The 13,786-nt window shown below is 45.1% G+C and overlaps 1 protein-coding gene across 2 annotated transcripts in view; it reads left to right on the forward strand.

Moving 5' to 3' along the window:
- The window catches only part of CLPB (ClpB family mitochondrial disaggregase), a 145,737-nt gene that overhangs the window by 96,632 nt on the left and 35,319 nt on the right, over positions 1–13,786 (forward strand). For both annotated transcript variants that reach the window (XM_005292193.5, XM_065581841.1), the window contains one exon: positions 6,886–7,000. In XM_005292193.5, coding sequence (XP_005292250.3) covers positions 6,886–7,000 — 115 coding nt within the window. The remainder of the gene's footprint in view (positions 1–6,885; positions 7,001–13,786) is intronic.

Here is a 13,786-nt window from a genome sequence, read left to right on the forward strand (position 1 = left end):
AGCGATTCATTTTCAGCATCTTCTGCCTTCTGTTTTTCTGTGCTCGTGGAACAGGAAGGATCTCAGAGAAGATTGCTTGGACATTATTCTTCTTCAGCATGCTTCCAAGTCCCCTGAAGTCGTCTACTATCTGCAAGATATCCCGCGATGCAGTATCATTAGTGCCAGTATGAACCATTACTGATGGTTCTTTGCCCATAGACTTCAGAAGCCTATCCAGGCTTAGAGTATCATCTCATATCTTGGCTCCAGGAAGGCAGTACGCTATCCTGTTGTCTGCCTGTCCCTTGCAGAATGTTCTTTCAGTTCTTCTAAGTATTGAATCTCCAGCAAGGACTGTATGTCTTTCTTGCACAGCTGGAGAAATCTTTGTGGATACGCTTGATTTTCTTATAGGGTGGGCCAAGCTTCCATCCATACCTGTCCCATACAGCTATGCATTCTCTTGGACCAGCAGGATCTAGAGAGGTATCTTTTGTAATTTCCATTTTGAGGACCCAATTATTGATAAGAAACTTCTAGCTGTGTGGAATTCCTCCTGCTTCTCTTCTCTCTGATGGCCCCAGGCTGCCTATGCTCATCTGTCTGCAATCATGCATGATGCTGCCATGACCTCTTGCGGTTATGAACTTCCAGGCCTCCTCTCTGACTCCCTCTCTCACTGATTCCTTTGTGACCAGCTCTATTCTGCTTGGAACCTGGGGTACGGGTATTTCCTGAGTTTGGTTGTCTAGGAACTCCTCAGCTTCTCTGATTCTTAGTAGCGTCTCAACTTGCTCCCCCCCCCGCTCCCGTTCAAGAATCTTTTCCTCCCAGTATGGCCACCAAATTCCACTTCATGCCCAGGAAGTCCCTTATGTCGTCAGGCAGGAAAGAGTCACTGCCACTGTTCCATGGGTGGCCATCTTGATCTCACACACAGTGCTGAACCTGGAGGGAAAGGCTCTCACAGTCCCTTTCATAACTCCACTGTTAGCTGCCTCTGTTCACAGCTTTTGAGTTCTCCTAGCAAGTGACCACATCTTCCCTGCTTAGCTCACCTGACCTCCAGGGGCAGAGACTTCAAACAGCTGGGCTGATCAAAGGTCCAAGGACTTACTCAGGGGCCCACAGCCCAGCTATGCAGCCTGTACACAGAGAGCGAACAAACAACAGTCAAACAAACAATCCACAAAGGGACCAAACACACCACTCACTAAGTCCTGCTACCTCCAAGCACAGAAGACTGTAGCTGAGCCTGGCGCTACTCCCTCCGAAACGCCCGTTAACTGCCTCTGTTCGAACAAACTTCTTCTAGGTAGGGTTAGGAAGAAAGATCCTGTTTGTCAAAAACTTGGAGGGTCTCTAGATATTACAGTGATGAATGTAGTATAAAACCAAGATAGATGGGCAAGGATACTGGCCTGACCTCGAATTCTGTTTTTATAAAATGGTGGGTTTTCCTTTTCTATTTTGTTCTCTGCTGTCTCCATTTTGTGAAAAGTGTTGAGGTTCTGAAATGTGTTGTCTTTCTGGTGCAGAATGAAAACGAGACCTTGGGAAAAAACTAGAGAGAGACCAACCCCAGGACAGCCAGGCCTGATGGTTAGGGCACTCACCTGGGAGGTGGGAGACCCAGGGTCAAGTCCCTGCTCCAAATCAGGCAGAGTGGGGGCTTGAGCCAAAGGACTCTCCTGTCTTACCGGGCTGTTGGCTATTCCAGAGGGGTGTTCCTCTGTCTCTCAGCAATTCCGTCCTGGACCTGAGAAACGTTCCCCACAAAACCTTTGCGAAACATGAAATAGAAAAACAAAGTCACAGGAAGATGATGGTGCTGGTTTTGCCTTCACATAGGTCTTGTCTACACACTTAAGCCGTACCATTTTTAACTATACCAGTATCGTTAAAGCAGTTCCCCCTCCCCCCCCCCAAGTGTGAATGCAGTTATGCTGGTATAGACGGGTTTATATTGGTATTGGTTATTCCCATATGGGGAATTATGCCTTCTTTCTTACTGCATAGGCACTGTAATAATAATCTGAATGTGTCTAATAGGTCATATCTGGAGCCCTACCAAATTGAATGTCCATTTTGGTACATTTCACAGTCACAGCGTTATAAAAATCTTGAATTTCATGATTTCAAATACTTAAATCTTAAATTTCACAGTGTTGTAACCGAGAGGATCCCAGCTCAAAAGAGGTCATGCAGGGGGGACACACGGCTATTGTAGGGGGGTCGTTGTATTGCCACCCTTACTTCAGCACTGTCTTCAGAGCTGGGTGGCCGGAGAGTGGCGGCTGCTGGCCAGGCACCCAGCTCTGAAGGCAGTGCTGACTCCAGCAGCAGTGGAAAAGTAAGGGTGGCAATACCATAGCATGCCACCCTTACGTCTGTGCTGCTGCTGGTGGTGGCGCTGCCTTTAAAGCTGGGCATCCAGAGAACTGCGTCTGCTGGCCGGGCGCCCAGCTCTGAAGGCAGCAACGCCACCTACAATAGCCAGATTTCACAGGGGAGACCAGATTTCACAGTCCATGACATGTTTTTCACGGCTGTGAATTTGGTAGGACCCTTTTCATATCCATTTCCCAATGGGCTGATCAGCACTGCATTAAGCGCTGTAGCTGTGGGGAGCCTGAGTGACCTGTTTATCCAATCCCAGTGTAACGTATGTGTTTCCCTGTCTCAAACACAGCTGGAGTCATAGGACGAGGGGGTGGAACACAATAACGCAAGACAGAATTCAGCTCAGAAGAGAGAAGCGGGCATGCTCTCACTCAACACGGTGGTGCCTCTTTTGAGTGGCCTGCCCTGAAAAGATGCTCAGACAGAGGCAACAGGAGGGATTCTGCAAAGCACTGGCTTGTCTTTGCTCCTGGTGACGTTAAAGTGCAGACTCTCTTCGTGAGCTGAATAGTCTCGCTTCCTTCCCTGAATCTCTTGTGTCCTCATGTTTTAAATTCTAACACCATGTGTCACAGGTGCTTTGGCCTTGGTCTTCCAGAGGGAGACGGTTCCCAAAGAGACAAGCACCACAGTTCTCTTCCATTACTTCTCCTGTTGTGCACTCCCTTCCTTTTACATCTAAACCAGAACGGATCATATGGATTCCACCAGCACAGCTTATATTCCTCACACTGCTTTAAAAAAAAATAAAGTATTTGTCCTGATATATAGAAAGACATAGATATATAGAAGGAGCTGCAGTAGTTTGAGCCTGGTGATATATACGAAGCCTGCGGGAGATACACAGTTGACACACTGGATTCTATCCTCCATGTGTCATTCCACTGGGATCAGCAGTGAAGTTATTGCTCCATATGAAACATCAGGACTGATGGGATCTCTCAGTTATACAGTAGACTGATAGCAGCAGCCAAAATTGGATTGTTTGCTATTTATTTTTTTTAACTTCTGTCAGGGTCACTACCATAACAGGGAAACACTGGCAAACTGGCTGATGTGTTTTATCCACTCGGGCCGCTGCAGCTTTCGCAGCAGAGTTCGCTTTTGTTGCGAGAGTGTCACCTTCAGAAGACAGTTTAAATGCTTAGATTGTACACCAGTCGGAATCTCAGGTGTTCCCTTAGAAAGACCTCCTTTTAGCTAAATCTCTGCATCGCATCAAAGTCTATTATCAGGGTGCTGTATTTTCAGTGTACCAACAAGGTATAATTGTCTAGTGGTTAGAGCACAGGAGTGTTAGCCAGGAGACCTGTGTTCAGTCCCACTGACTCACTTGTTGACCTTGAGTAAGTCACATGCAGAGGGATGTACAGACAGCCACCTTTGGTGCGCTGCTGAGGAATTGGATGGTCAGACAATAAGCAGAATTTCCAAAGCAGAAAGCTCGCCTTGTTTGTCCTTTGGAAAACTGCTATCAGTACTGGCTGTCAAAGCTACCTGGATACCCAGTCACAACTGGGTGCCCAGTCACTGGGATTTTCAAAGCATCACTGCTATGTTCTTCGGGCCTTTCTGTTCTCCTTGTTTCTAATTGTCACAGCTTCCCCCAGTGCAAGCTCACTGGAAAGGCAGATTTTTTCCTGTTAAGTTCCAGGTGAATTCAGAGAGCCACAGTGTGCTCCAGGTTCTTGACCAGGAAACCAGGGCTAAGAACCCTACACTTGTGAATTGTAACATGGGGATTTTAAAAGGGAAATGTCTGCTCAGATTACTCAGAGTTGACCAATTCAAGTCTCCTGACAGAACCCCCTTTAAATAGGACGTCCCTCCTGACACCTTTGCAAAGTACCTTTTAAAACATTGCTCTAAGGTTTGTCTTCGGCTCATATGTAGATGTTTGTCAGCTTCTTTCATGTTGAAAAAAACCCTATCAATTGATCCGTCGTAGGCTTTTTGTGCTGTCGCCCATCACCGGTTTCTGGGCACTTTCCATGTAAAATTTGACTGGCAATAGCAAACTCCCTAGTGGACTTCATGTGATCTCTGGTTCTTCTCTTTTTGTCAAGTTATAGAAATCTCTGCTCAGAGTTGGATTTTTTTTAGTTTCAAGTTGAGGAGTTAGGGGATAGTTGCAGCCGTGAATGTCATTCTGGTCATGGTGGGAAAGGCTTTCTCAGCGTTCGCAGCATTTCCTAAAGATGGTCTGTCGTGGTCAAAGACACCCACGCAGTGATTTTAGTTCAAAGACTCAAGCCTGAGGCCAGTTTATTGACATACATACCAGTGCACTGGGGTGCAGTCCGAAGACTGACACCCCGAGGACCGCTCACAGGCGGGTTTTTATTTCATTAAACCGCAAGCAAAGTACAAACAATACGTTATGAGTTAAGAAATTGGGGTTGGGGTCAGTCGTCGTCCCCCCCCCCCCCCGGTACCCTCCTCATTATTTCCCAAGAGTTGGGTGTTTATTTGGGTAGAGGGGCGCTTGTTGGTTTTCCCTAGGGGTGGTACTTGGCACCAGTTTGGGTACATTTCTCGGCAAGGCACATGTTATTTTCCGGGGGGGGTTGATTAAGGGTTAAGGGGGTTAACATAGGGCGCTCAAAGAGGGTATATGATTGGCTGGTTTTGCAGATAGCTGGAACAACAGGAAGAGTTGCATTTAGTTAAAGTTACCTATTGCTTCACACAAGCGGTTATTATATTTCATAAACATGCAGTTATTAGGTTGCTGAGGCCTTTACCACTGTTACTTCCTCCCCCCTTCCTCCTCTGGTCATGACCCTTGATCGAATTCGGCAGAGAACTGTGCAGTTCAGTCTTATTCAGGCCCTGGCCTGTACTACTTTTTGTAAAGGCAGTCAGCATAACAGTCCTCTGTTAGAGGGTTTATTTCGGGGCCTTCAGATTCAAAGCTTTGGCTATTAAAAAGAAGGCCCCCCTGTTCTATTTCCCCACAGGTCAGAGCCTGGATTCAGCTAATCTCTTGAAAGTTCATTCTACATCTCGCTCTGGGCTTTGTGATCTGCCTTGTTCCAGAGGAGTACCGCTGGCTTGGTGGTTCAGAGATGGAGGCACAATGTCTAATGTAGCTGGGCTTGGATCTGTTCATGATTTTAAGGCTTTAAACTGTCAGGGGAAGGGGACTGGGAGCCAGTGGAAGGACTGAAGCACAGGCCTGATGGGCTCACAGTGGCCTAACCCATGAAGGAGGAGGTGGGAAGCTGCACATTGAACCAGCTGGACACTTGACATTGTTTTCGGCTTCAGATACAACACATTTCAGTAAGAGTGCAGAGAGGGCAAGTGCATGAATCACTGGGCCCAGCTCCTCACGCAAGAGGAGCAGGACTGATTTCCTTGTGAATTGGAGCTGAAAGAAGGCAAATACTCAAAGTAAACAAACTTCTGTCCATGACCCCTTTGTACATTCTGTGTATGCAAAGCCCTTTGGGATCTTTCGAGTTTAGGCCGTTCTGTGCCTCATTTTTCCAGTCCATGAAATAGGGATAATAATAGTTCCTCCATACTTCATAGGTTGTTGTAAGGCTTAATTCACTAACGAATGTTGAGACCCTTGAATAGAAGATGCTAAGGAAGATCCAGATATTATTATTAATTAGTATATTTATTGAGATAAGCAAGCTCACGCTTGTTCCATGGCTGGGCGATTCAGTAGGTAGTGCTCTTCCCACTCAGTGCTAAATCACTGGCCTAGCAAAGTGCCATCCGTTGGTGCCATCTTTCAAATGAGATGCACAATTAAGTTTCTGATCACTCCTAGTCATTAAAGACCGCCCAGGTAAAATCCAGCTTGGTTAATTACATTCTGCCACCTAAATTCCCCCCTTCATTTTCTCCCAGATACAATATTTTTCATTTTCTTTCCTAAATTTGTACAGTGTTGCACTGGGTGCTGTTAACAACTGCCAGTCCCACCCCACATATAGCTGCTTTAAATTAATGGAGATATCCTATCTCCTAGAACTAGAAGGGACCTTGAAAGATCATCAAGTCCAGCCCCCTGCCTTCACTAGCAGGACCAAGTACTGATTTTGCCCCAGATCCCTAAGTGGCCCCCTCAAGGATTGAACTCACAACCCTGGGTTTAGCAGGCCAATGCTCAAACCACTGAGCTATCCCTCCCCCCACGTATTTCTGACTCAGTCAGTGGCTTTTGGGACTTTATGATCTTCCTGAAGTCATCAGAGAACTTGAAGCATGGGGCTCTGTTCTGGGACCTGGCTCAGCTCTTCTGGGATATCTATGTAGACTGTGTGCTCTCCAGAACCCATGGCCTAGGGAGGAGGCAACTGGCAGAGGCTGAACAGAAAATCACAGCTCTGCTTTTCAGTGATTAGGAGAAGTGATCCCTGTGTATAATTCATATATATGTTTGCAAAGCATTTTAGGGTCCTTTGCATGAAAGGCACTATATAGACATTAGTTGTTGTTTGATGAGAAAATATTTTGCTCATAGTATTTGTTTCCTTTCCACAGTTCCAGGAGGAGCAGCGTAAAAGAGAGATAGAGGAACGACGCAGATTTCCACTGGAGCAGCGGCTAAAAGAGCATATCATTGGGCAAGAGAATGCCATAGCAACAGTGGGAGCTGGTAAGAGCAGTTACTATTAATTGTTCTACATCCTACAATAAAGAGAGCACGTAGTATTTCCTAAATCTGTGATCCTGGACTAAATCCTCCCAGATTATTGTGGTGAACTGATTTGCAGAGGTGGGATGGGTGCCTAATTCACAGGGAGGCCCAGCAGGTTTTTCATTGCTGCAGAGGGCCTGAACTGTGGAATGAAACCCCCCAAGAGCCATCACAAACCTTACCACCTTCCACTCAAGCTCACTGCTTGAAGGGACTGGGATTCACATAACACATTCACATAACACAAGAACTAGGGGTCACCTGATGAAACTAATAGGCAGCAGGTTTGAAACAAACACAAGGTAAGTACTTTATTATACAACGCACAGTCAACCTGTGGAACTCCTTGCCAGAGGATGTTGCGAAGGCCAAAAGTATAACTGGCTTCAAAAAAGAATTAGATAAGTTCATGTAGGATAGGTCCATCAATGGCTATTAGCTAAGGTGGTCAGACATGCAACCTCATGCTCCGGCTCCACCTCCACCGCCAATTGCCAGAAGCTGAGACTGGACGACAGGGGATGGATCTCTCGAAATTGTCCTGTTCTGTTCATTCCTTCTGAAGCATCTGGCAGGATACCAGGCTAGATGGATCATTGAGTCTGACCCAGCATGGCCGTTCTCATGTTCTTGTGGGGGGGTTGGTAGGAACATTGATTCATCTGGCCAATGTAGGATGACATTGACTGGCATTGAAATGTGGATTAATATCTAGTCTGTCTGGATCAGAAGTGTCGTGATTCCAATATGGGACCTCAAGGAGGCATTTTTACACAGGAATAGATTTGAGAGAGGAATTGTCAGGGCTCCCGTCTGTTGAATAGAGGATCTTCTCACCTCTCCATGCAAAAAGACAGAGAAGATTTTCTGTGCGCTCTTGTTGACTGGTTTGTTAGTAGGGCTTCCAGATTAACTGCTCCACTGCTTACCCTCAGCGCTAGATCTTGTCTCCTCCAGCGTGTAGTGGTGCCCATCATTTCATTTCAGTCTCAGTGGAGCATCATGATGTACCTGGAACATGGGAGAGTCACAAGGAGGACTCTCTACTCTGAAACGAGGAGGACTGTTTTGCACAGTCCTGCTGGAATGGTAGGCAGCAGAAAAGTGGGGAGGGTGCCTACTCTTGATAACTTTTCAGATACCTTATCCCTCAGTGGGGAATTGACCGAATACTAATAGAAAGGGAATAATATCAGAAACCTCATTTCCTACAGCACTGCCTACAGATATCTAAGGCTGCTAACACCAAGGATTTAGTTCATTTATTTTGCATTGCAGTGGGGAGAGTTGATGGGATTTTCCCCCCTCTAAGAGTACTTGGATAATCTTAAGAAAGGGAAAATGTAGGCTGAGCATCAGAAAAAGGTCTGATGAAAGATTGTTAAAGCTGTGGCATAGTCTCCCAAAGGAAGTCTTGGAAACCTCTCTAGTTGGAATACTTTAAATCCAGATTGGACAAAGCATCAGAAAGCATACTTCAGGGAACAGTCCTGCACAGACCAGGACTGGACAAAGTGACTTAATAACTCTGTGTCAGCGCTAGTGTCTGTAGTTCCGTGAATGCCTCCCATCATCTGCAGTGCTGTTGAAGCTGTGTTGGTCCTAGGCTATTAGAGAAACAAGGTGGATGAGGTAATAACTTTCTGGGCCAACTTCTGTTGGTGAGAGAGACAAGCTTTCGAGCTACACAGAACTCTTCTTCGGGTCTGGGAAACTTAATCAGAGTGTCACAGCTAAATACAAGGTTGAACAGGTTGTTTAGCCTAAGTAGTTAACAAATATTGTAAGGGACCATTCAAGGTTGACTCTATTAAATTTGTTAGATCTGACAAGATCTCAGGCTGAGGTGGAAACTGTCTACAAATGTTGCCAGGCTGTGAATACCAAGTAGGGAGAGGAATTGTTTAGGGAATGAACTGTGGAATGAAACCCCCCAAGAGCCATCACAAACCTTACCACCTTCCATTCCAGGGCCAAGATATATTTCTTTGACCTTGCTGTCCTAACATTAACTTATAGCAATGTGTACATTTATTTTTAAAAATTAAATAAAAATCTACCAAAACAAGACTTTCCCCCAGAGAGAGGATGAAAAAACAGACAACACGTGACAGATGTGTTGGCTTAACACACTAGTGGAAGTTGCTCAGATGTTACAGTGATGAGCGCAGTATATGAACATATACAGAATAGAAGGGAAGGGTATATAACTAGCAGTCATAGAACAGCACTGGGAAATCGCTGTTACCGAACTTATTTCTTGGATAGGGTGTTGCAAATTCTCTTGCCGTCTAAAGCTTCACTTATTTTAGGTGATCATTTTATTTCTTTTGCCCAATTCTGTAAATAATGAGTGCTAATTTACCTGTTTCATTTACCAAAAAGAAAATTGTCCACCGTGTTCATTGATTCCCACAGTCTCCTAGAGACCGTCCTGGAGTCTTTTTAATGTTGATGAGAGGCAATCCATTAGGAAGGATGTCTTTGGAGAGCAGGTCATTGATGTCATGTGATGATGGTTCTCTGAAGGTGTACATTTTAGTGGATTACCCATCTCCTTTACCACGTAGTTCATATTATTAATTGTTCATGTGTTTTGTTTTCACGTCCCTCTTCCAACAAACGCTGCAGCCGTGTGAGATGCCTCATGCTGAGCCCAGCGGTTTATAGTTCTGGAGCTACAGGGGTTCCACATGTAGGTGAAGAGACTCTCAAGTGACATGCATTGAAAAGTTTTACCTGTGTGTGTAACTGTTTTCATACCTTTTATTGGTCACACTCAGAATACAACTGAGGCCCTCAGTCCCTAGGGGGTCGAATTAGGCCAATTTGTGGCAACTCAGAGAGCTGTTACTTTCCCCTTGTGGCTATGTCTTGTGCTCCAGAGTCTAAGCTTTCATTGTTTTAAAAGGGAAAAAAAAAACCCGTAGGATTCTAACCCTTATAGTTGTGAAAAACATCTTTAAAATGTGAGCCAGTGTGATCTTCCTGAGTCTGCAGACAGCAGAAACAGCACCTCTGAGAGGTGTGAAGTGCTCATATTCATTTGAAGGAGTGGTAACTGAAGTCTGGCCAAGAGAATTTGAATGTGTAGTGTTAATTATTTCACTGCTGATCAAAGCACTTAAGAGACAATCACACTGCAAGTGGCCTCTCATTTGGCACCTCAAGTGGGTGAAGTTGCATTAGTACCTCCCAGTGTGTGTTACCAGTTTGATCACAAGCAATTCATTTCACACAGGCTGCCTGAAAAGCCGTGAGGCAGTAATGACTTTCAGTTACTAGCAACCTGGGCTGGATTTGATACGTTGACCCAGACCCGAAAGCCTCCATATCCTTTTAATACTTCCCTGAACAATTCCGTCACCCAGATTCAGTGTCTGGAAATAGGACAATAAGGTGAGACAGAGCTAAGGTCAGAACACAGGCGCGTGCAGCTGATGATCATAAATACAAAACCATACCAATATCGTTAACAAAGACAGGCCCTCGCAGCCCATGGAAGAGCTGCCTCTCCCACGGCTAACACAACAGACACCTTCCCTGTTTTGAGAACGGTTATGGCTGTGCCTGGAGGCAGCAGTACGGGCTAATTGGGAAGCTTTGATTAATGGGTAGTGCCTGTTTCTGACACAGGTGGTGTTTGTGCACATTAAAGCTGTTGCCTTTATGGAGGCTTCTCTTATTGAATTATAGGGAATGCGCTAGGTACCCCAGCAGCCTCGGGATATTAGACTGATATCCCCACTGCCCCTTTTTTGTTGTTTTGTTTCAGTAATGTTGAATTTAGACAGCGGTTAGCCTTCTGAGCGCTCACCGTTCAGTTATCTCTGCAGCCACTTTACGGAATCAGTGCGCCCTTCTGCTTTCCACCGCTGATACAATACATGTTGTTTCTTTGGCTAGGAGACAGACTATACGATGTCTCTTAAGATTTACCAAATTTAGCTGATCTGTTTAGATTTTAATTTATAAGCTCTTCCTTAATTTAATCATCTGATTTGATTCAGTGCCTCTTGTATGATCTCCAGAGACTCCCATCCCAGAGTGAAAAAGAGAATGGGGTTTAGAGCACCGGTCTAGGAGCCGGTTTCAGAAGCAGTGGTGCCCAGATTCTGAGGAGAGCAGTGAAGCTAAAACACTGAATCTTGCACTTTCTGCTGCTGCGCTAAGCATGCAAGTTGCATTAATTTGTGTGTTCAGAAGCTTCCTCTGAACTGACTAATACAGCAGTTGGAAATTAGGGGCTAAAGGAGTCGGGGTTGGGGGGTTGGTGCAGTTTGCACACTGAAAAGCTGGAAGAGATGAGTGGAGCAGGAAAAACAATTAATATGAGAGTGAAGGAAGTTGGTTTGGTTTGCTCTTTGCAACTGCATGATTATCTCTTATATAGTATTTGAGCCTCCTGTAGTAGAACTAAGAAGGGTACAGTACCTGATTCACCATATCATCATGAATGGGGAAGCACCGAAGCAGTATTCCTCTTTGATCTTCCATAGACTTATATCTCAGTCCTACATCTCCACCGTCTCTTCTGCTCTAGAAGAAGGGAAGGGCCAGGGCAGGACTGCGATAGTGTGGGATTACACCTAGCTGATCCTGACAGATGATCTCTGCTCACCGCTCTAGGGGAAGGCGGGAAACCTAACTGTCCGCTGTTCCTGCCAGTACTCTGAGTGGGGAAATTCCTTCCTGTCTTCCAGTCTGCTGATCAGTTTAGTCCTGTGGAAGGGAGGAAGCGTAAATGTAGTTAAGTGATGCTGTACACTGTACAGATGTGGATACTCCCTACTTTCTATGCTGTATTTTAATGTAATCAAACTGGAGTATTTCAGGTAGCACGGAAACATCCAAGAAAAAAACAAGCAGGTCTCTTCTGTAATGTTAGAAACTGACAAAGGCCTAGATGCTACAAGTGCTCATGCAAATGAACAGCTAAATGGTTTATGATTATGTTTCCAGGGCACTTTAATAAATCACTGCACTCCTTCTGGCTTTGGTCAACTCTGGTTTGTCCTTGCACATAAACATACAGACACAGGGGTAAATACACTGCATGCTCTGGTGATTCCCAGGAAGGGATCCCTTCTCAGATAATATAGCAAAGGGTGAGAGCTCTTTAAAAAATGTGTATTTTCTGTTTCATGTCCTCACATCCTCCCTGTAGACAATACGTAATTATTTGTGTGTGTATATAATATTAATAGTATTACATTGGGTGCCTGCTAGCAATCATTTATAGTTAAGGTTGCCACAGTTTTCAGTTGATTTTCTGAACCTTCAGGACTAAAATTTCCCATCTTTGGGTTCTGCCCAAAGGAGATTTGCCTCTTTTGTTTGGGTTTTTTTAAGTTTGAGCAAATACACTTCAGCCATTTTGAATGAAAGGGGAAAGAGAGAAAATCCACTGTTCATATTACAAAATTACACAATGACCTTTCTGAACAGTCCTACAGCTGAGATATCTGAGGGTTGAAAGTTGCCCTCCGATAAGGAATGAATTGGAGCAGCACCTGGCCTTGATCCCAAGGAAAATGGCTTTGATAGGGACAAGTTGCAAATCCCATACCTGAGCATGCTTAGTACCTGTCTTGTTAAGGGTTCGACTGTGGGGGAATTGGGGGGAGGGATAGCTCAGTGGTTTGAGCATTGGCCTGCTAAACCCAGGGTTGTGAGTTCAATCCTTGAGGGGGCCATTTAGGGATCTGGGGCAAAATCAGTACTTGGGCCTGCTAGTGAAGGCAGGGGGCTGGACTCAATGACCTTTCAAGGTCCCTTCCAGTTCTAGGAGATGGGATATCTCCATTAATTATTATTATATTATTATTATATTAAACTATCGTAAGTGTGCACTGAGCTCTCTAGTCCTCAGAACAACTCCCAACCAGTCAAGACAAGTGGGAAACCCAGGATCCAGTAAAAGGGATCCTCTTCCTCCATATCTCACAACCTCCATACAGCTTGGCACAGTTAGCAGTGTTATGCTCAGTTCAGAGTGCTATAGATCCTGCAGTAAACTTCTAGCCTGGCAAAATCTGACGGGTCCTGAATACCCTTGTTAGTAGATTCAGAAGCTCGCCAGGTGGAGGGTGACCCTGCAGTTGGCACACGCCCTGAAGAGAGTCACCCTGGTGGTCCCATGAATGTGGGCAGTCTAAGAAGCACCACTGAATGAATTGATTTGATAAATGGACATTTATTACACTCACAAATTGGCTGAAACCAATTTCGGTCACATCAACCCCTGATAACTGCTGGGGTATTGATCTGTGTAAAGTAATACAGTGAATTTATCAGTTCAATAGCGAGCTGAAGGGCCTCTCAGAGACACAGCAGCACGGTTACACTGTTACAGATGTACGAAATTAAGTAAGAGCTCTGCATTGACGCTGGAAATGGCTCCAGAAAGAAGGCTCAGATATCATCATCATCCTTTCCCATTGCAACGGGTTTGGATTTCTTCATGAGATTTCCGTAAAGCAGCAGTACCTGAATTTTCTTCACACCTTCAGCATCGAAGGAGGCATCTCCGCCCGAAATATGGATTTCCTGCATGAATGTCGATGAAAAATTCATAACGTAGTGGGCAAATACATCGTGTGGCATGGACACCTGGAACACCATGTCAGCCAGGATGCTACTCTCTGAGCCTGCCACTGGAGTTTTAATCTTCCCAACCCTGCATTGATGGGTTGCTTGAGGATCACTCCATCCTGAGATGACCTCTTTGTTCCTTTTGTCATA

The sequence above is a fragment of the Chrysemys picta genome, chromosome 1 (assembly GCF_011386835.1).
Source record: "Chrysemys picta bellii isolate R12L10 chromosome 1, ASM1138683v2, whole genome shotgun sequence".
NCBI classification, from domain to species: domain Eukaryota; kingdom Metazoa; phylum Chordata; order Testudines; family Emydidae; genus Chrysemys; species Chrysemys picta.